Source organism: Melozone crissalis, unplaced genomic scaffold (assembly GCF_028551555.1).
Source record: "Melozone crissalis strain CALT ecotype California unplaced genomic scaffold, PUWL_Pcris_2 ptg000061l_1, whole genome shotgun sequence".
Lineage (NCBI taxonomy): Eukaryota > Metazoa > Chordata > Aves > Passeriformes > Passerellidae > Melozone > Melozone crissalis.
The window spans coordinates 16,363,328-16,385,144 of NW_026535839.1; the positions used below are offsets into that span (position 1 = coordinate 16,363,328).

At 61.4% G+C, this 21,817-nt stretch overlaps 2 protein-coding genes across 3 annotated transcripts; one reads left to right on the forward strand and one right to left on the reverse strand.

Moving 5' to 3' along the window:
• The first annotated feature begins 3,359 nt into the window (after positions 1-3,359).
• On the forward strand, positions 3,360-15,431 carry RELL2 (RELT like 2). Of its 2 annotated transcripts, none has more exons than XM_054287983.1 (8): positions 3,360-3,912; positions 4,837-5,050; positions 6,684-6,746; positions 6,842-6,908; positions 7,149-7,337; positions 12,294-12,984; positions 14,557-14,590; positions 14,904-15,431. In XM_054287983.1, the coding sequence occupies exons 2-7, from the start codon at positions 4,843-4,845 to the stop codon at positions 14,587-14,589; spliced, it is 1,251 nt and encodes a 416-aa protein (XP_054143958.1). In that variant the 5' UTR covers positions 3,360-3,912; positions 4,837-4,842; the 3' UTR covers position 14,590; positions 14,904-15,431. The 2 variants fall into 2 exon arrangements, with proteins under 2 accessions (XP_054143958.1, XP_054143959.1); XM_054287984.1 differs by lacking the exon at positions 3,360-3,912 and adding an exon at positions 4,067-4,150.
• A 97-nt stretch (positions 15,432-15,528) lies between these two features.
• FCHSD1 (FCH and double SH3 domains 1) lies at positions 15,529-21,465 on the reverse strand. The gene is made up of 19 exons (XM_054287977.1): positions 21,355-21,465; positions 21,003-21,100; positions 20,384-20,429; positions 19,475-19,548; positions 19,043-19,187; positions 18,832-18,968; positions 18,686-18,749; positions 18,474-18,602; positions 18,178-18,300; positions 18,002-18,097; positions 17,820-17,927; positions 17,620-17,724; positions 17,202-17,432; positions 17,032-17,115; positions 16,768-16,924; positions 16,480-16,685; positions 16,282-16,378; positions 16,134-16,201; positions 15,529-15,972 (listed from the first exon to the last, which is right to left on the reverse strand). Exons 1-19 carry the CDS (start codon positions 21,373-21,375, stop codon positions 15,907-15,909), a joined length of 2,055 nt encoding a protein of 684 aa, XP_054143952.1. The 5' UTR covers positions 21,376-21,465; the 3' UTR covers positions 15,529-15,906.
• Positions 21,466-21,817: the final 352 nt, after the last annotated feature.

Here is a 21,817-nt window from a genome sequence, read left to right on the forward strand (position 1 = left end):
CCCTGCTTGAAGAGAGCAGAGACAGAGCCCTGCTGAGGAGAGGAGAGCAGAGGAGAAACACAGGCTTGCTTGGGGAGAGCACAGACACATCCCTGCTTGGGGAGAGGAGAAGAGAGCAGAGACAAGGCTCTGCTTGAGGAGAGGAGAGACATTCCTGCTTGAGGAGAGCTGACACAGGCCTGCTTGAGGAGAGGAGAGATACTGCCCTGGCTGAGGAGAGGAGACACATCCCTGCTTGGAGAGAGAAGACAGCAGAGACACATCCCTGCTTGAGTAGAGGAGATTCACAGCCCTGCTTGAGGAGAGCAGAGACAGAGCTCTGCTGAGGAGAGGAGAGCAGAGACACGGCCCTGCTTGAGGAGGGGACAGACACATCCCTGCTTAAGGAAAGCAGAGACATATCCCTGCTTGAGGAGAGGAAACACAGCCCTGCTTGAGGAGACCAAAGACACGGCCCTGCTTGAGGAGTGGAGAGCAGAGACACAGCCCTGCTGAGGAGAGCAGACACATCCCTGCTTGGGAAGCGCAGAGACACATCCCTGCTTGAGGAGAGGAGACACTGTCCTGCTTGAGGAGAGGAGAGACACATACTTCCTTCAGGAGAGGAGAAACATGGCCCTGCTTGAGGAGAGACAGGTCCCTGCTTGAGCGCAGACACACCCCTGTTTCCAGCTGGGATCTCTCTGCTGCCTGAGCTGTCCTTCTGGCAGCCGGGTGCTGCTCCGGGCATCTTCACGGGTGTTGGACAGAGCAGGGAAGTGTCACAGAGGGATATTTTTAGATGCTCTTTGTGCTCAGAGAGCAAAGGCAGGCTGTGGTTTAACGGCCATTAGCTGCTGGGCATGTTTGGAAAGCTGGATGGAGCAGGGCTGAGGATCCGGGGACACGTTTGACACCATGGGATGAAGCAGCTTCGCAGATGTGAGGATAATTTTTGGGCTGAGCATCGAAGGGAAGACCCCAAGAGGAGCCTGGATCTGGGCACCCCAGCCTGTTTAGCTGCCACGTGGACAGGCAGTGGTGGCTGATCCCCCAAAAGGACGTGGTCCCATTGTTTGTGGGGTAACATTTGCTCCAGTGGCTGTGGAAGAGGAGCAGGAAAAGAGCGGACAAGAGGTAACGTGGAATTTCACTGGGACCAGAGCCAGCCGAGGGACAGGGTGACAGGTGACAGCACTGTCCCACCAGCCTCTCCTTGGCCACTCTGTCCCCTCCCTCCCAAGCCTTCAAAGGCTGAAATTTCAGTGTTTCAGGCAATGCCTGGAGAGGGAGTGAAGCCTCCAAGGACCTCCAGCATTCAGGGAAGCCCTGAGGGGCATCCTGGGAAGGAAGGGCAGGGGATAGTTTGGGTTGGAAGGGACTTTAAATCTCATTCCAACCCCCTCCCACTAGAGCAAACCCCATCCAACCTGGCCTTGGACACTTCCAGGCATGGCTAAGGCCATCTCCAAGGTCAGGAAGTGCTGATACTTTGGCCCTGCTCAATGCAGAATAGAACATCCCAAGAATTCCAGCTGAGCTCATGAGGAGAGACGGCAACTCCAACTTACCACTGTAGGGGAGCTCATCACTAACTGGTTCATCCACGAGCAAGGAGGTTTCATAAGTCCTGAAAAGATGGGAAAAGAGGAGCTCAGTTCCCTGAAAGGGACGTGGGAAATGCAGGGATAAATCCCACAGAAATGCCTCTCACCAGACAGAGGGGAGTCTGTGGACCAGCACTGTCCTGGACTGTGTAACCTCCTCCTCCTCGTCCTCCTCCAGCTAGTGGATGAGGTGGGCAGGCACAAAGAAGGCAGCTGCCTATCCCAGAGCTCCAGCTGGATTGTCCTGTGTCTCAGATGCCACCACCTCAGCTGATGGGGTCACACAGGACGGGAGAGGAGCTGGGATGGGGTCAGGAGGGACAGAGGAAGCCCAGACTGTGGATGTGCCATGAGCAGGTGGTCCACAGCCATGGCTGCACCTCCCTGGCTTGGTGTGGGGCTGTCCCCATGTGGATTCTGTCCCCACACAGCCAGGATGAACATGGCCAGCCTGCATGGAAGGGAGAGCTCTGTTGTGTGGGTCCATGCCTCAAATTCTGGCTGCTTTTGGGGCACAGAGGTGCCAGGGTGTTGTTTCTGGCTCACCTGTGAGGTGCTTTGTGGGATCATTAAAATGCTAATGGGTTCCTGCAGTGGGACAAGGACTGAGGCCCTGGAGGGACTCTGAGGCTGAGGTGGTGGAAGCAGGATGGAGACCAGGAGATCCCTGGATGGGAGAATCAGGAAGAGAAACAGTCAGCTGGGGTAATCCAGCTGCAGAGCCAGGAGGGACAGTCCCAGAACCCCCTCCTCATGCTGGCTCACCCCACAAAGGCCAGGATTTGTCTTCAGGCAGGGCCAGGCTGCTGTGCCACGCTTGTGGAAATGCCATCACACACCAGAGGCAGTGTGAAAACGGGAATGTCCCCTCGAATGGGGAGTGCTGATCAGCCTGGCATGGCTAGGGTCAGGAAAGGGGGTGGGATGCTGGAAGGGGGCAGGGTGCAGCAATGCTCTGGGTGGGTGGGAATGCCCAGGAGGAGAAAGAAAGAGAGATTTATTGTGCAGGGCAGCGTGCGTGGGCACGGGGAGAACAGAAATACACTGGCCATGACTGCATCCCCTCAGGGCCCTGCAGAAACCCAGAGCTGCCAGCTCCCCCTGTGCATGGAAACAGGGGCAAAGAGAAATTGCCTCTGAGCTTTGCTTTGTGGGCTCTTCCTCAGATGATGCAGCAGCTTGTTGGTCCAGGGTTTGCAGAACTCTCCTCACCTGTGGCTCAGCAATCCGTGGCAGGAGAAGTCTTGTTCTTACACAGATGTTCCATTCCTGTCTCCCTGTCAGGACAGCGGGCAGGTGGGTGTCACCTGTGGTGTGGTGACATCCTGAAGTCACGCTGATGGAGGAGGCTCCTGAAAGCCAACTTGGTCACCTGTGCAGAGGGACAGGAGGCTCAGCTGAGAGCCTGGAGGAGTCACAGACTGTGTGACAGACTGGAGTGGGATGATTCCCATTAGGGATTCCCATGGGATAACTCCCATGGAGGAATGTGTGCATGGATTGGAGCTCAGTTCAGTGGAGATGGGCTGGGAGGGGTTTCAAGGGCTGGAGAACTGGCAGGTGGCTGAAGGATGGAGAGGTGCAGGTCTGATTCCCAGTAGCAAAGGAGTGGTGGGTGAAGCCTCCCAGAGTGAGGATAATGAGGTGGAGATGGAGAAGGAGGTCATGGGACCACCACAGCGTGAGATTTCCAATGGCTTAGCCTCTCCTTTTTTAGGAAGGAGGGAGGGAGACACAGGAGTCTCCCGGGGCTCTTTTCCCACCCTCTGCTCGGTGCCGGGATCCCCGTGTGGGGCTCTGCACCCCTCTCCCCCCATTATGCTGCTGTGTGATCAGCCCTGCTCTCACTGAGCTCCACTTCCACCCTTCTCCCTCCCATCGCCAGGGCTCGGTGCCCTAAAATCCAAGGCAAGGAAGGTGCCAGGGGAGCTCGGGGCTGGCACGCGTGCGGGTGAGGCTGTTCACCCCGGGGCGGGCGGCAGCGATTCCCTGGCAGCCTCCCCGAGCAGCGCTCCTGCGTGTCCTGCTGCAGCCTCCCTCCGGCATCTCCCCGAGCTCCTCTCCGCACCTTCCTCCGCCGAAACAGCTCCGGGGAGGTTTTTTTTCCGGGATCGGGACAGGCGGGTGCTCGTGTGGCAGAGCGCGGCAGAGAGCGGCGGGCAGAGGCAGCTGGCTCCTTCGCGGGGACGGCAGGCACGGAGCGGGGCCCGGGGGCCGGAGGATGCTCGCCGCGGTGCCCAGCCGCGGGGATGCGGGGTTGCTAGGAGGCAGGTGAAGGTGAAGGTGAAGGTGAAGAGGAGAGCGCTGCGGAGGACCGCAGGCCCAGGTAGCGCCGCAGCGGGGCCGGGGACAGGCGGGGGGGACATTGTCCGTGCGGGGAGCGGAGCCGGCGAGCGGGAACGCTGAGCCCTTGAGAAGGGAGCCGGGGCGGAGGGAGCCGGCTCGGTGCTGCGGGAGGACGATGCGGGAGCGGCCGCGGGCTCGGCCCTCCGCCAGCCCGGCTGCCGCGGCTCCCTGCCCGCCTCTGCCGGTACCGGTGCCGGTGCCGGTGCAGGGCCTCGGCCGTGAGTACCGGGGGCTGCGGGGGAGCGGCGCGGCGCGGCGCGGCGCGGGAGGATGCTCAGCCATCCTCCGGCAAGGGCGAGCCGGGGATGCCGCCCGCCGCAGAGCCCCGGGCAGGCCGGGGCACCGGTGCCCTTGGGAAGCCGCCTGCAAGGGACGGAGGAGCGCCGCAGCCCGGGGCCGGCGGGGCCTGCGGGGACGCTGCCGCCGCCGCTGCCCTTGGGATGCCTCTTGCGGGGCCGTGCGGGGCAGCAGTGTCCTTGGGAGACCGCGAGGAGCCACCTCCGGCCGGTCCTGCCCTGTCCTCCGCACGGCGCCGGACCCTGCGGGGCTTGGGCTGAGCCCCCGGGTGGGAGCTGCCCTGGCTGGAGCTGCCCCGGCTGGAGCTGCCCCTGACTGGGAGCTGTCCCCGGGCTAGAGCTGCCCTGGATGGGAGCTGCCCTGGATGGGAGCTGCCCCCGGCTGGAGCTGCCTCCGGCTGGGAACTGCCCTGGATGGGAGCTGCCCCCGGCTGGGAACTGTCCCCGGGCTGGAGCTGCCCCGGCTGGAGCTGCCCCGGCTGAAGCTGCCCCTGACTGGGAGCTGCCCCCGGGCTGGGAGCTGCCCCTGGCCCCGCAGGAGGAACGGGAGGATGGCACAGGGTGGGGGTAAGTGCCACGGCTCTGACCTGCCTTCCCCCTCCTCCTAGATCCGCATGTCAGACCATCACGACCCCCACTATGGGGAGTCAGAACCCCAGCACGGCATCACTGTGGTCTTCCTCCTTGTCCTTGTGTTCTTCATCATGGGGCTGGTGGGGTTCCTGATCTGCCATGTCCTGAAGAAGAAGGGTTACCGGTGCCGCACCTTCCGGGATGAGCTTGACCCAGATGACAAAGATGAGGTGGAGGAGCTCGATGATGGTGAGTGCTGGGGCAATGGGGCTCGCTGGGGGCTCAGCCTTGTGCCTGCTGTGGGCTGGTGCTCCTCATGCACCCTTCTGGGCTGTGGGACGGGGCTGGGAGGGTTACTTGTCACGTGTGGCTGGGTTGGGATGAAGGGCTGGGGTGGTGAGACCAGTGTGGTGTTCCCTGGGGATTGGGAGTGTGAGGGACAGGGATCCCTCAGATCCACGAGCTGACAATGGCTGGAGGTGACAGGGAGGTGGCAGCCAGTGCCTGGCCCTTCCCAAAGGAGTGTTATCACCAGAAGGTAATTCTCATGAACATCCAGGACTTGCTGAATCCCCAGACTCTCAATCATAACCCCTGTTCCCTCAAGGAAAACCTCTCCCAGCTGGAGCACAAGTGCCTCTGTCCCTCTGGCATCAGGATGTCTGGCAGGGAGCCAGCTGGTGTTTGTTATTGGCCATGTCTTCTTGTGGTCCCTGCTGTGTTCTTGCAGACCACAGAAGTAGGGCTGCTGCTGGAAGGGGAAGGGACCTGTAGGGAATTTTTTCCATGGCTTCAGGGCACCGCAAGTCGCTCTGGGCTGGCTGGATTGGGAAGTCAGTGCTGCATCGAGCGTGGGTGCCCGGCCCAAGCTCTGTCATCCGGTGCTTTCCTGAGTCTCTGCTGAAGGGGGAACACACATTCCTCTGCTGCTTCCCAGGCTGGGAACAGCCACATGGTGCCACAGAACTCCTCCAGCTCCGTGTGCTGTGGCAGTGCTGGGGAGGATCAGCACCTCCTGCTGCCGCTGCCTGAGCTCAGGAAGGAAACAGCTCCTTGGGCTCGTCCTCAGTGCAGCCAGAGCCTCCACGTGCCCATGGATATGCTTCTCTGGCTTTTATGACTTGGCTGTACATGACATGGAGACAGCCTCTGAACCTTCCAGGATAGGCTTTGCCCTCTGGACACACCACAGCCCAGGGAAACATCTCCATGGGATGATGGAGATGTTCTGAGATCGTGCTCCAACCTGCTTACAGGAACATCTCACACTGCTGACCAGGCTGGAGGTCCGTCCATCCATCCATCCATCCATCCATCCATCCATCCATCCATCCATCCATCCCTCCTACCTCCAACAGTGGCTGGAAGCAGGTTGAACTGAAAGCTGTAGGTGAACTCCACAGCAGAGCAGGCACCAGCCAAGATTCCTCAGAACAGTCTTTAAGCTTTCAATAGTGTGCAGCTCTGGGGCTCTCTCTGTCACTGTGTGATCCTCATTTCTGTATTTAGTGGGTCCCAGTGGGTTTATTTTCTCTGGACGTGTCCTGTCTACCCTTGGGGCCTTGAGCACTGTCAGCATCCTGCAGCCAGGGGCTCCAGGGCTGGACAAGGACCCTCCTCTTCCAACTTTTTAGAACCTGCTTCCCTCTCATTTCTCCAGATGCTCTGAAGGAGCAACACACCCCCTCTCCCTGCACACGCAGCTGCTGGCTCAGCCGTTTCTTTTCCAGGATGAGGGATCTGGTGTTCCCCTGTGCCTTCCCAGTGTGACAGGGGACTCGAGGCTTCTCCAACAACTCTGCTGATGCAGCTGCTCCTGGGAAGGGATGAGTGAGCAGAGCCCTGGAATCCCAGCCCTCAGTGCCACGTTGTGTCTTTTCAGATGAGGCTGACAAGAACGATGACACCGTGGAGAAGATTGTGAGATGCATCATCCAAAATGAAGGTGAGCACTTCCTTGGGCCAGCCTGGAGCCGTGCTGATCACTTTGGCTCGTTTTCCCTCTCTCTTCAGCATTCCCATTTTTCCCTCTCTCTTTAGCAAATGTGGAGGCCCTCAAGGAGATGCTGGGGGAAAATGAACCGGACGTGCCAGTGCCAGTGCCCAGGTGAGGGAAGCTCACAGCAGCTTGTGAATGAGGGACAAGCAGCCCCTTTCCAGCTGCCACAAAACATCTTCCCCACGGGGAGTCCTGCTCTCCTGAGGGCTCTGAGGAGTGCTTCACCCCACTGTCAAGTGGAACAGCTCTTCCTCATTCCTGTCCCCCCCAGAGCTGCTGCTCCAGTGGGGCTGCACCAGGGTTGGGACATCTCCCCGAGGTGACACAGCCTGTCATCTTCTGTTGCAGCCTTGGTCACCACAGCAGCAGCCAGGACGGGGGCCCGCCCCATCACCACACGGTGCACCTGGGCTCCACGCACGCCCCCTGCATCCACTGCAGCAGGAGGAAGAGGCACCCCCTGCAGCGCCAGGGCCGCTCCAAGGAGGGCAAAAGCAGGATGCACCCTGGAGAGACCACCGTCTTCTCAGTGGGCAGGTACCCAAACGAGCTTTGCCGGACATTTCCCTGCTGGAATGAGCACCACAGGCTCTCCTCAGTCCTGTTCCTTCCCCCTTCCTCTTGTACCCAAGGTTCCCTCTTGCTGTTGCACACGGAGATGCCCCAGCAGCAGCTCTGCAGCTGGAGCTCCTGAGCAGCCAGGTGGCTGCTGCACCTGGAAATGCCTGTGGTGTGTGGCAGGCTGTGATGCACCGGTGGCTTCCCTCCTTCCCTGGGAAGGTGACTCAAGCTGGGTTTTCCTGCTGAGTCAGTGCTGGGCACAGCCCCAGCTCCATGTCCTTCCAGAGCCCGCTGTCCCAGCTCGGTGCAGCAGGGCCTTGCTGCCCAACTGGGGGCTTCAGGGACCTCCCTGAGGGCACAGAGGGGACAGCATGTCCCAGGTGCAAGCCACCATCTGCTCAGGATGAAAGAGTGCCTGTGCTGCTCCAGGTTGCTGCCTCTAACAATGTCTGTAATTAGATGACACAGCAGCAATGTAAGAATAGGGGAGTGTTCCTGATACTTCCCACAAATGCTTTCCATCCCCACCTGGTTTCACCTCAAGGGACTTCCTGTGGTCTCACTGTGTCGTCACTAACCTGTAGAGCAGTCTGTAGGCTCACCCAGGCTCCCCCATTCCCCAGCAGAAAGGGTTTGGAAAGTTCCTGGGCTTGGCTCCCTCCGGCTGTGGTGGCTGGGGCAGGGTGACAAGCAGCTGCTGGTCCCTGGATGGCCACCATGGTGAGACACAGAGCTCTGCCATGCTCAGATTGTGCTCAAGGTGCTCATTCAGGGCCTGAGCCTTGATGGAACTTCATGTTGTGGTCCAGAGACAGTGCTTTCATGGAAATGCTGAGCCAAAGTGGGCATGGAATCGTGGGATGGTTTGGGTTGGAAGGGACCTCAAAGTTCATCTCATGCCACCCCTGCCATGGCAGGAACACCTCCCACTGTCCCAGGCTGCTCCAGCCCCAGTGTCCAGCCTGGCCTTGGGCACTGCCAGGGATCCAGGGGCAGCCCCAGCTGCTCTGGGCACCCTGTGCCAGGGCCTGCCCACCCTGCCAGGGAACAATTCCTAATTCCCAATATCCCATCCATCCCTGCCTCTGGCTCTGGGAAGCCATTCCCTGTGTCCTATCATGTGGATTTTCCCACCACCCCGGGCAGGAGCCTCAGCAGGGAGGTGAGCTGGGGCTTTGTGGGCAGGTGGAGAAGCAGGGAGAGCTGCTGGACTGCCCAGGCCCAGCTCAGCTCGGATCACATCTCGTGGGCACTGCCAGCTCCCGGCTCTCCGTGCCCGTGGCTGTCCTTGGAGGTGGTGCCCGGCAGGCCGGGGCTGTGCACAGCTCCTGCTCACCACTAATTCATTCCCTGGCTGGTGCCCAGCTCCATCCCCTCCTCCATGTCCTCTGTCCGTGCTCTCCCAGCCTCCTCTCAGCACTCAGAGTGCTGGACAAGATGCTCGCCTTTCCCAAAGGCACCTTCCCTCAATTCCTGATTTTCCTCTTTAACCCTGTGAGTGTCATACCTCACATCAGCCTTCTCCACAGGGCACTCATCCCATTTCTCCAAGGCTTTACTTTCAATCCTGAATCTCTTTGGTACAAGGTCCAGCTGCTAAAGGACCTATGTGCCCATGACGTACAATCCCACCCCCAAATTCTGCTTCTTATTTCCAGGCTGGCCCCTTTTCCCTTCCAGATCCTCCAGGATGGCCCTTCCTGTGTCTTATTTATGACAAATATCTTGAAGTACTTTGACCCTGCACTAAAGAAACCACAGGGCTTCTTTAACTCACCCCTAGAGTTAAAGACACCCTCAGGTCTTGTTCTGCTTTGTTTTTGGTATTGTTCTTGCCTTGGATGCAGTGGTTGATGGTCCAGCCTGATCCCACATGGAATGGGTTCTGGTAGGCACAGGCTCTTTCCTGAGGAGTGGAAAGCTGTGGAGGTCCACCAAGATCATCAGGGCTGGAGTATGGGGCACCTGGGGAGGCTTTTTTGGCCTGGAGCATTAGAAAGGGATGATCTAATTGTCCTCTAACACTTCCCAAAGGGTGGGTGGAATTTAAGTGAAGATGGAACAAGACTCTCCTCAGAGATCTGCACTGGGAAGGGCAAGAGGCAATGGCCATGAGTTACAGCAAGAGAAATCCAGAAAAGATGCCAGGAAAAACTGTTCTGCCATGAGGATGGTGCAGCCCTCAACAGGGCCCTGAGGAGTGGAGGAATCTCCACCCCTGAAGATTTCCAAAACCTGACTGGACAGGGCTCTGGGCAAAGGGCTTGAGGGTGGGAGGGGACCCAGATATGAGCCGGTGTCTGGACTGGAGACCTCCTGAGGGCTTTTTGCTCCTAAATTGTTCTAAACTTGTGTGGCACTCAGGGTTATGCATGGTATGGGATGATTTACCACTTAGCTCAGTGCTTTCCCTCTACCAGGTGTAGTCAGTGGCAGAGCTTGTCCATAAAACATCTGTGTCTGACCCTCTGTCCTCAGCCCCATCAGGCTGAGTGTGTCACATCCCACTGAATCCCAGGGGTGCTGATGAGGCAGAAGCCCAGCCAGGGCTCCTCTGCTTTCCCTCACCAGCCAGAGGTTGGCTATGTTACCTCTTGTGCCCTCTCTGGTTCAAACCCTTCCTGCTCTCTGACTCCACTCCTGACTCTTCCAGGATGACATTGCTCAATGGCATTACCAAGAAGTGATCCTGTCACTTGTGTCTCCTTCCTGTTCCTCTTCAGGGCCAGAACATTCTTTGGTCTCCCCAAATCGTAGTGCTGGTGTCTTATCTCTGAATATCTGGACAGACCTGAAAGGTCACATTTGCTGTTGCTTGGCCTGGGAACCTTTTCTGGAGCTGGAGCATTTCTCTTCTCCACCCTCCCAACTCTGAACAGCTTTTGGCCCTGCTGAGGGGTTGGTGCTGCCCACGGGCTGGGCTCCAGCCTGGAAGTGCTCTCCTTCATCTCTGCCAGCTGTCCTGGCATCTGTTCTTATCTTTTGGACCTCTCTGCTTTTTCCTTTGGAACAGCAGCGCTGCCATGTGCTTGACCTGTGTGTCTTGCTGTTCTTTCCACACCAGCAACACTTGAACTCTCTGACATTTTGCTTTGCCCTGACACTGCCTTGCAGCTGAACCTCAGCAGAACCAGGTCTGTTGGTTTTCCATGTGTGATCCAAGCACAGTGAGAGCAGCTGTGGGTGAGCCATGGGCTGCACGAGCTCTCAGTGCTGCCATTGGAGTGCTCTGCCTGGTGGACACCAGCTCACCATGGAGGAGATTTCCTCTCTGCTGGTCCAGTGCTGGTGAGGAGAAGTCACAATCAGCACAATCACAGTTCAGACTTTTAGGCTTTGCTGACACCTTGCCCCTCCCAGGCTGAGGGAATTGGGAGAGGAGAAAGCCCCAAGGAGACTTTAGAGCCCCGTCCAGTGCCTGGAAGGGTTCCAAGAGAGCTGGAGAGGGACTTGGGGCAAGGGCACAGAGTGATAAGACACAGGGAATGGCTCTCTGCTGCCAGTGGGCACAGTTAGAAGGGATATTGGGAAGGAATTGGTGGGCAGGCCCTGGCACAGGGTGCCCAGAGCAGCTGTGGCTGCCCCTGGATCCCTGAAAGTGTCCAAGGCCGGGTTGGATGGGGCTTGGAGCAGCCAGATTGAGGGGAAATTGTCCCAACCCATGGCGGGGAATGGGACTGGATGATCTTTTAGAACCTCCTTCCAACTTAAGCCATTCCATGAGTCTATGATCCCTAACCCCTCTCTTCTCCCCACATGCAATGTTACATCACCTCTGATTATGAGCCCACCCTTTGAGGGTGTCAGACCCATTTCTGCAGCTTTTCTCCTGCCCACCCAGAGCTCTGAGCTGTTACCTGCTCATGGTGGAACCTTGGTGAGCACTCAGGTACCATCTGCCCCTCGAGGGGATGGTGCAAAATGTGCTCTGGCAGATTTTAGCCAAACAGCTTCTCCAGCCTATGATCCCTGTACCCAAATCACTGCCAAACCCCTGTCCTGCCCTCACTGAGGGCACACTGTCATCCAGAGCATTTCCAAGAGCTGTGATCCGTCTTGCTGCTGGGAGGACAAACTCTGCCCCAGCCAAGACCTGGATTGAGCTTCCCATCCTTCTCTTTCTGTTTGTTTTGCTCAAAATGAAGCGGAAAATCAGTTTGGGAACACAGCTTGTGTAGGTGTGAATGGGTCAGACAGGTTGGAGATCACAGCAAAGCGAGGAGATCTGGGGTTTGGAGGTACAGAAAAACTGGGAATCCAGCGGTGGGACGGCATGGAAAAAACTGCTTGTAAGAGCATTGGGGGTAGGATGGTCAGGATGGATGGAGACGAGAGATCTCTGCAGCCAGGTCAGGAACTTGGGGTTTATTGCAAAGGGCCTGGGTGCAGGGCCCTGCTGGGAGCTGCAGCCACAGCTCAGAGCAGGTTGAGAGAAGAGAGGGGGAGAGAGGATGAGAGGGTAAGAGAGTAAAAGGGTAAAAGAGTAAAAAAGGTAAGAGCCAGGTTCCCGTTACAGTACAATAAATCTTCCTGTGTGTTGAATATTCTAATTCTCACTAACCAATCTAGTACAAGATACAAATCCTATAGCATTTACATACAGCCTGTAAGAATCACTACATTACCACACTGTGTTACATTTTAAACCCTAAAATCTCCTCTTTGGGCCCCTTCTGCTAAGCTGCAGGGTCTGCTCTGACCCTTGAGCCTGTCTGCAAGCAGAAGGTGTTGTTCCATCAAAAGGGGATCACCTTCAGCTGGCCACACCATTGTTTTCCAGTTGTTCAGTAACTGAGGGATCTCAAAGCTTGCTTTCATTTCAATCTTGCTTATAGTTTCCATATTCTCAAAATCTTTTGCCAGACAATCATATTTATAAGGCTTTCCTGTTTCATCTCCCCCAACACCTGCTGTGTCCTGTCCCCGTTGCAGGTTCCGTGTCACGCACATTGGGAAGAAGCCGTGCCTGCCGGAACAGCCGGACGGGGCCCTGCCCGTGGCCAGCCGCCCGCCGAGCACGGAGGAGCTGGAGCGCAGCAGCGAGCTGCTCAACGGGACTGTGCCCACGGCCGGCCTGCAGAACGGAGCCGTCCACACGGGCACACAGAGTGCCAGGAGCACCGAGCAGAGCCTGTCCGCCAGCCCGGCCGCCAACACACCTGCCAGCGCCGGCACCCGTGACAGCCGGCGGGCGGGCACCGCGGGGTCTGGCCCGCTTGGGTCTGGCATGGTTGGATCCAGCACGGTTGGATCCGGCACGGTTGGGTCTGGCACGGCGGGGTCCAGCACGGTTGGGTCTGGCACGGTTGGGCCTGGCCCGGTTGGGTCCAACCCGGTGGGGTCTGGCCGAGCTGGGTCCTTGCCGGGTGCTGGCTCCGCTCCCGGGAGCTCCAGCCGGCAGCGCAGGCTGCTGAGCCTGCCCATGCTGGGAGCGTCGAGTCCCAACATCCCGGGAGAGCTGGCGAGGGAAGGAGCCGGCATGTGCCTGGAAGAGATGGGACTGGCGTCGGCAGATGAGGTGTCGGATATTCACGGGAGCCTGAGTCTGCAGGAGCAGGCCGAGGAGCTGGCGAGAGACGAGAGCAGCAGGAAACAGTCCAGAGGGGAGGATGGGAAGCAGCAGGTATGTTCCTCCTCCTCCTCCTGGTCCCCATGTGGTCTGCTGGGCTGGAGGGGAATTGCTTTTTCCCATCCATTTTCTGATGTCTGAGGCAGTGGAGTGACTGTGACAGGTCCCACCCTGCTTCAGGGGCAGTGGGAGGTGCTGCAGACCTGCTGCCCCTTCCCCTTGGCACGGGACTCCTTTTCCTTTGGGGACATCCATTGAGATTTTGACCTGGGAGAGGTCTGTTACCCTTGGCAAGAGACTCCTTTTCCTTTGGGGACATCCACTGGGATTTTGACATGGGAGAGGTCTGTTCCCCTTGGCAAGGGACTCCTTTTCCTTTGGGGACACCACTGCTGCACGTGGTGTCCCCTGAGCTGTAGCCTCACTGGGGTCCAGTGTGGCCCCACAGGAATAGACAGGGGCAGATTTCTCCAGCCTTCTTTACCTCCAAGGCCAGGAAATGGCAAAGCCAAGTGGTCATTTATTGGCTCTTTTCCCTGCTCCTGAGCAGCTGTGATCAGAGAGGAGGGAAGCCCACCCTTCCTGGAGCTCCCAGTACCTAGTACCTCCCAATGTCCCACCCAACCACCTTGCTGGAGGGGTTAGAAAGCTCCAGGGGATTTTCTCCCTGGAATTGCCTCTGTGCTGGTTCCAGTGAGCAAATGAGGCTGGTGGTGGTGGTTGTTCAGACACCCAGAATTTCACTTACACACTCATTTGTGGTTCTACAGCTGGGAAAAGGGGATTTTCATGGAAAGGGGGCTGGGAAACACCCCCTGTGTAGTGTCAGCAGCTCCAAGAGCTGGGCCTTAACTTGCCTCACAAAACCAGCCTGATGTGGCAAAGCCCTTGGGGAGAAAAAGGAAGCCAAATGCCTGGGTAAAATTCCTGGCATGCTTCAAAGCCATGGAGATCCCCTGGGGCTGGTTCTGCACGGGCTGGGCACATGCCAGCAGCCCTTGGCAGGGGGTGGGATGGGGCAGGACTGGGTCAGCACGGGAGAGGCCTGGGGAAGGTGCCTGGCTGGATGCTGGATAAGGACAAAGCAGGATCCCACTGTTTCCACCTTGGCTGGAAGGTTTGAGCTGCCCTTCATGGAGAAGGGCAAGGCAGGATAGAGCTGATGGGCTGCAGCCCTTCCCCAGAGAGCTGGGGAGGTGGTGACAGGTCCTCCTGTGGCCCTCTGAGCCTTGGGAATCCCTCTGATCCCTGGGGAAGCAGTTCGGTGCAGGGCAAGCCCAGTGCCAGGCTCCTGTCCTGGATGCTGCCCGTGATGCTGGGGTGCGCCAGGACATGGGGTCCCAGGAGAACGGTGACAGGAGCACCCTGGGATGTTTGTCACCAAGCCCTGGTGCCATGTGGACCATCCCCCATGCCCTCAGTTGCGGTCAGAGCCAGCACCAGGGTTGGTGGGTGCTGCTGTCACGTCCTGCAGGTTGTGGGGAAGGGCAGAGGTGGTGCCTGGGCTGTGCTCACTCCTGGAGGCTCGGTGGGGTTCAGCCCCTCGGGTCACTGCTGTGACCATGGGAGAGCCCCAGCCCAGCCCCAGCTCCATGGGAGCGCTGACCCCTCTCCTCCATCCCACAGGAGCCCAGCGCCACGGAGCAGGACCGTGTGTGAGGTGAGTGCCTGTCCCCTGCCCCTGGGACAATGTCTGGGGGGTGGGAGGGCACTGCCAGTGTCCCTGTGTGAGGTGAGTGACTGTCCCCTGTCCCCTGCCCCTGGGACAATGTCTGGGGGGTGGGAGGGCACTGTCACTGTCCCTGCATGGCGGGTCTCAGCTTGCTGCTGGAGATGGAGAGAGGCTGAACCCTTTCTCCAGGGGTCGGGACGTGCCCAGCCACAGGCAGCGACCCCGGGCAGTGCCATTTGGGTGGTGGGGAGGTGCCAGGGCTGCGGGCACCAGCCCCATCGTGCCTCTCTCCCTCCCGCAGCTGCTCTCCGCTCCCGGCTGGAGCGTGCACGGGAGGCGCGCAGCCCCCGGGCCCCTCGGGGCTGGGGCTCTGCCGTGGGGCAGCCGCGGGGCAGCCGGGCTCGGCCCCGGGTGGGCAGCTACGCGCTTGGCATGGCCGGAGCGACGCGCCCGCCACACCGACAACCGCGCTCGGCGGCGCCAGCCTTCATCCCATCGGCAATAGGTACCCGAGTCCCACCCACCGCACCCTCCCCGGACACCCCCGAGGGACCCTCGGGCCTGGCAGGGGCAGGACGGCGCCCGGAGCCCGCTGCCCCCGCGGCCCCAGCTCGGGGGAAGGATCACAGGGGCGGGGATGGAGGCAGCGGCTTGAGCCCCCCCCCGGGGCGGTGGGGAGCGCCTCCCGCCCGCCGGGCACGTTCAGCACAGAGCACAGCCCCCCCGGGCACCCCTGCCACGCAGAGCGGGCACTGGCACACACCCGGCACCGGCAGGGCCTGGGAGATGCTGGCGGAGATTGGAGCTGCCGGCCCCATCCCGGCACCGGCCCGGGGGGCGGGATGGCCCCGGGCCAGGCCAGCGGGCAGCCCCGGGCCGCGCCAGCTTCGGTGTGTAACGCCCTGTACATAGACGAGCTACAACCATTAAAGCTGCTGAACCCCTCGGCAGGGCCAGCGGGATTTATTGATTTATTGGGGACAGCCCCCCACGCCCGCTCCTGCCCGTGGGGGCTGGCAGGGGAGAGAGAGGAGCCCCCCAGGAACCAGGGCTGGGAGTGCACGGGTGATGCCAGGCAGGAAGGATGGAGGCAAAAGGGGGGTGAGATGGGGCCTGGCTGTGGCACTGGGCACCCCAAAAAGGGGTTCTGGGTGCTGTACTGGGGTGCAGGACCAATCTGCAAGCAGCACTGGGCAGGACGCAGCCCCTGGAGAGACCAGCTCGGGGCATGGGGCACAGCAGCTCCTGTGGTGGTTTGCCTGGGCAAAGCTTTTTTGGGGAGGGGGCCGGGGGCACCCACAGGGTCAGCTGAAGTGAAGCTCAGGGTCAGGCTCGGCGGCTCTGCCAGGCGGTGGGGGCGGTGCACGGAGCTGCAGAGAGGGAGAGGAGAGGGAAAGGAGAGGGACAGAAGTGGTGCCAACATGCTGAGGCCACTCATCCCCCTTCAGACCCCCCAAAACACACGGGTGGCTCCATTACAGAAGGGCTGGGGCAGGTTTTGGGGTCACAGCATCCCTGTGAAGGGACTTACCGGCCGCAGGCGCGTGGCTGCCAGGTCTGGAGAGCTCTGCCCGCTGCCCGTGCCGTCCTGCCGGCAACCTGGGAGGGCCCAGCAGCTCAGCCTGGCTTTTGGGCTCCCCCAGCCCCTTCCCAGTTTCCCCAGTTTCCCCAGCACTCACCTCCCAGCGCTGTCTCAGGAGCAGAGCCGGGGACCAGGCTGGCCCCGGGTGCGAGGCCAGGAGGGGAGAAGGGCGGAGGGGATGGTGATGGCAGCTCCTGGGAAGACACATCCAAGAGGGATGGGCATGGTGGGAAGGGGCTTCACCTCAGCACCCATGGAAGCACCACAGTGACACAATGACCCTCCTGGCACCAACCTGCCCAGCTGCCTCCCGGGCCCCGGTGAGCTCCTCCACCACCAGGGAGGGGAAGACGCCGATGCGGCCATCGAAGTCGCCGGTCCAGAAGCCATCGTCCACCTCGCCAGCAGCACGGGGCAGCACCCGGATGATGGCCCCCTCAGGGAAACTCAGCTCCTCGGGGCTCTGCCCCTCGTAGTCGTACAGGGCTCGCACCAGCCAGGCTGTGGGGAGGGCGGGGAGGGGGCTCAGCACCCTCTGGATGCCGCCCCCCTCTCTGGGGTGGGGGTGATGCCCAGCACTCACCTCCAGGCTCCAGCACCAGTTCTGCAGCCATGATGCTGGAGAGCTGGCGGTGCAAGGCAGAGGGGCCTGGGGGGCCCAGCCCAGCCCCCGAGTCACACCCCAGGGACAGCAGGTACTTTTCAGGGACATAGCCGACCTGCCCTGCCTTGTTCCGAGCCTGAGGAGGCAGAAATCACATGAACATCTCAGGCTCCAGAGTGGGGCCAGCCTGGGGACCTCCAAAAGGTGTCCCCCAGTATGGAGGGGGGCTCAGCCTGCTCCCACCTTCACCCACTCCTCTGCATCCCCATCCTCGATGATCTCCAGCTCCTCGCCCTGGCTGATGGACAGCTCGTCTGCCTGGCAGCCCTGCAGGAGACGGGGGCAACGTGGCAGAGAGGCTGAGGTGCCAGCCCTGGGCAGGCAGGGCGAGGGCCAGGCAGGCAGGGCCATACCTGGTAGCCAAAGATCACCCGGCAGGTGTAGGGGTAGGTGCGGGCAGCAGGCCCAGGCTCGTCGTCCTCATCGGGCTCATCACTGTCCTCGTAGTCATCGAACTCAGCTGGGTCCAGCCCCGTGGGGGTCTCCTCTCCTGTCCCCCCCATGGCCCCGGCCAGCCAGGCGTCCACGTCCAGCCCTGCCGCCCGCAGCAGTGCCAGCCGTGCCTCGGCCTTCACTCGGCTCACCTGGGGACACCACACATTGTCACAGTGCCCAGGATACCCCTGGTGGCGTCCCAACCCCATCACCCCCATCCCCAGCACCACACCCCAACTGCAGCATCCCAGCCACCAGCCCTCCCTGTCCCTACATCCCCCACCCCTGGGGGTGACAGACAGATGTCACCCCAAGCTCCCTGACTCAGGGTCCCACCTCTGCCTTGCGAATGTTCTCCCTCACTTCCTCCATCTGCCGCTCCACGGCCGCCGCCTCCGCCTCCAGCCCCTGCTGCCGCCTGGCCTCCAGCCGCTGCAGCACCTGGGTGAGCATCCACAGCTCAGAGGGTGTGCCAGCTGGTGAGGAGCTGCAAAAGCCCCTCTCTGCACCCCGCAGTGGGGCAGGACAACACCCACCTCCTCGCTGTGTGCCCTGTTCTTGTGCTCGCGGGCCACGCGCGTGGCCCAGCGCCGCGCCTCCTTCTCCAGGCTGGCCCCATCATCTGCTGGTGGCAGCAGGCACACCTGGGCAGGGACACGGCGGTGACAAGGGATGGCTGTGCAGACCCCACCTTGCTGTAATGATCCTCTCCACTTACCTCCTCCATCCCCGTGAGCTGGAAGCGCTGCTCGGGCGCCAGGGAGAAGGCGGGGTGGTCCTGCAGGAAGAGGAGCAGGTCCTGCTCCCGGCACACCTGCAGCAGGGGAGCAGCGTGGGGCTGGGGGCTCACCTGTGCCCTCATGTCCCACCCAGCTCAGGGCACAGTGCTGTTACCCGTGCAGATGCCTCCACAACACCCTGGAACCAGTCTCGGGTGGCCCGGCAGGTCTCCACCTCCGTCCTGCTGGCAACTGACAAGTGCTCCCGGAGCCGCTCGTAGAGATCCCCATCCAGAGCCTGGCGGAAAGCAGAGGGAACCCCCCAGCACTGCCACATCCTCCCACTGGACATCCCTGATCCCCTGGGCAGCCAGCCCTGACCCTGTGCAGCGGGACCCTCCCTGCTGGCAGTGGGGAGAGGCTCCTTGTGGGACCCTGGGGAAGGGGCACGGGGGCCCGGGCATCCCCTACCTGCATGGCTGCGGGCAGCTCCACACGCTGGTAGTGCTCCAGGTGGGCAGAGGCAGCCACCAGGGCAAAGCTGTACTCATTCTGCACCCCCGCCAGCTGCCTCGAGTGCTCGGCCAGTCGTGCTGAGAACTGCGGGGACGTGGGCAGCGAGGCTTGGTGATGGTGCCCTGTGTCCCCAACATGGGTACCCTGCCATCCCCCACGCCACCAACCTTGGCACTGAGCTTCTGCAGGCTGGCCTTGGTGTGAAATATCCGCCGGTCGCTCTTGCGGAGGCTGGGGAGGACGGAGGGGGCTGTGAGACCACCCTGAGGCACAGCAGCCCCCCGGCCCCGTGTGCCCTGTGTGCCGCACTCACCGCGCCTCCACGTCGGCCGCCTTGTCCTTGGCCACCTCGCTGCTGCGCCGCAGGTGGCTCAGCTGCTTCTTGGCCTTGTCCAGCTCCTTCATCGTCTCCAGCAGCTCCACCTGCGCCTTCTGCAGCCGCTCGATGCCCTGTGGGGAGTGTCAGCTGGGGGGCACAGCTGTCCCCCCGGCCTGGGCACAGGGACATGGCCTTGCCCCGGTACCTTCTTGAGCGTCCTCTCCTTGCAGAGGCGGGCGCTGCGGGCGGCCTCGGCGGCCAGAGCGCGGTAGCTCTCGGAGGCGGTGACACGGACCTGCCCGGCGTGTGCTGTCCCCTCGATGACGCCTTTCCAGACAGCTGCCACGCTCCTGTGGGCACAGGGTTAACACAGGGACGGGCACTCCCTGCCCCATGACACCTTCCAGGGGTGCCCAGCAGGACTGCCAGCACCTCCAGTCACAGCAGACTGGCACTGGGGACATCCCACCCATGGCTGCATCCCGGTGACTGGAACTGGGGACATCCCACCCACAGCTGTGTCCTGGTAACACCCAAATCCTGGTTGGCATTAAGCATCTCCAAGTTGGGAGGGCTACAGGCAGGTATGGCAAGCCCCAGCTGCTTGTCCCCAGCCCTGTCCCTCTCCGCAGCCCACCTGGAGTCGCCGGCCTCGCCACGGCCCCGATGCCAGTCTCTCTTCACGAACTGGCTGGCCAGCCTCTGCAGAGCCTGCAGACAGACCAGACATCACCATCACTGCCTGACCCTGCTCAGCACCCACCAACCCACCCTGGGCCCAAAACTGGGCTCCCCCCCCACCCCAGCTGCTCACCCCATGGACCTGGGGACACACACGGGTCCCCTCAGAGCACAGACACATCCCCGTGGCTCAGTGTCAGCAGGAATCCCATTGTGCTCCCCAAAACCTTCCGGGGGGAGGCAGCCACCACAATGAAAGGACCCCCCCTGCTGTGGCTTTTGGGACAGAGAATTTTGCAAGGGGACATCAGCAAGGGACGCTGGCTACAGAGACAGAGTAGAGGAGCCCCAGCAAAGCCAGGCACAGCAAGACCCCAACCCTGGGGGAATGGATGATCACCCCCAGTCTGGGGGTGTGAGGGAGGGAAGTGACATGGTGACCAGCTGCAGGAAGGGGGGACACAGTTCTGTTGCAGTATGTCCCCAAGGGATGCTGCAGGGACATCTCACATCAAAACCAAACTGACATTTCAGAGCAGCGCCCTGCGATGACCCAGCAGACAGCAGAGCCCAGCGGTTTCCTCCCCCACAAGGTTTTCCCTCCAGGCTCCCAGAACACCCAAGGTTCGGGCCACGCCGTGCTCAGCAGAGCCCCCAGCAGGTGCTGGACGTGGTCAGGGTGCTCCTGGCAGGATAAGCCATCTGCCACCACCCTGCGGGGCAGCACGGAGCAGCCACGCTCGGGTGATTCCCGAGGCTGCCCTCTGCCCGTGTGGGGCCGTGCCCAGCTCCTGCCCCAGGCCGCAGGATGGGGCCTGGGCCTCCCAGGACATTGATCCCGAATCTCAACGTGGCACCTCCTTACCTGCCCGTACTCCCTGTCAATGGTGGCCCTCTGCTTGCTGTAAGACCTGGGGGGACACAGGGAGGACACACAGAGAGGGGCAGGCATGGCCACCCCTCCCTGCACGTGCTGCCACCATCCACCTCCTACCATGTCCCCCTGCCACCATCCTGTCCCCATCAGGCCACCCCAGTGGGTGATGGAGCCCATGACCTCGAGGTGACAGGCTCAAGGTGACCCAAGCCCGGTGCCTGGCACACCCGGGCCGGGTCTCAGCCTGGGGGACACACACACACACACACAGACACACAGACACACAGACACACACATAGACCCACACACAGACACATGCAGACATTGGATGAGATGCCCGGTGTCAGCTTGGGGACACACACACAGACGCGGGATGAGCTGTTTCATCTCAGCCTGGGGACATACACACAGGATGAGCTGCCCGGTCTCAGCTTGGGGACACAGACACATATACACATGCACACAGACACGCACACACACGGGATGAACTGCCTGGTCTCAGCCTGGGGACAGATACACAAACAGACACAGACACAGACACAGACACACACACACGATGAGCTGCCCGGTGTCATCTCGACCCGGCTGTCACCTGTGCGGGCCCTACCTGATGTCCTCCAGCAGCTCGGCGTCCCGCTGCTGTTTGCTCTGCAGGCCCGACAGCTGCTCCAGGAGATGGACCCGCAGCTCCTGCGTGAGCTTCACCTGCGGGCAGGTCCCGCTCAGCCCCGCGGCCGCGGCGGGCACGGGGATGCGCTGTGCGCCCTGCCCGGGTACCGGTGCCCACCGGCCCCCCCTCCCGAGCGCCGTCCAACCGCGGCCTCGCTTCCCCAGCCCCGGGAGGCTCCGCCGGGGGCGAGGCTCGGTCACGGCTGCAGGACGCGGCAGCGAGGGAGGACCCGGCCCCGCTGATCCGGCCCAACACGGCCCAGCCCAGCCCAGCTCGGCCCGACGCTCACCTTGCGCGGCGGTGGCTGCATAGCTGCGCTGCCCCGGTGCCGGCGCCGATCCCAATCCCGGTGCCGATCGCCGCCGCCCCGATCCGCGTGTGCGGAGCCCGGAACTGCCGGGCCGGCCGCGCCCCGCCCACTGACCACGCCCCTCTCAGACCACGCCCCAATACAAGCCCTGCCCCATCAGGCCCCGCCCACCGCTCACTGGCGGACACGCCCCCAGAGCCGCCTCCAACCAGCCCCGCCCCTTTTCCCGCGCCGCCGGGAGCCCCGCCCATGGAGCCCAGCAAGCCCCGCCCCTCGGAGGCTGCAGCGCCGCCTTGTGGTCAGTGCTGCACCTGGGCGGGGCGATAGGACCCGGGGACAGGGGACAGGGGACACGGGGAGACAGGGACATGAGAACACAGGGATATGAGAGGGGGGGACATGGAGACATGGTGATGGAGAGACAGAGACATGGGAACACAGG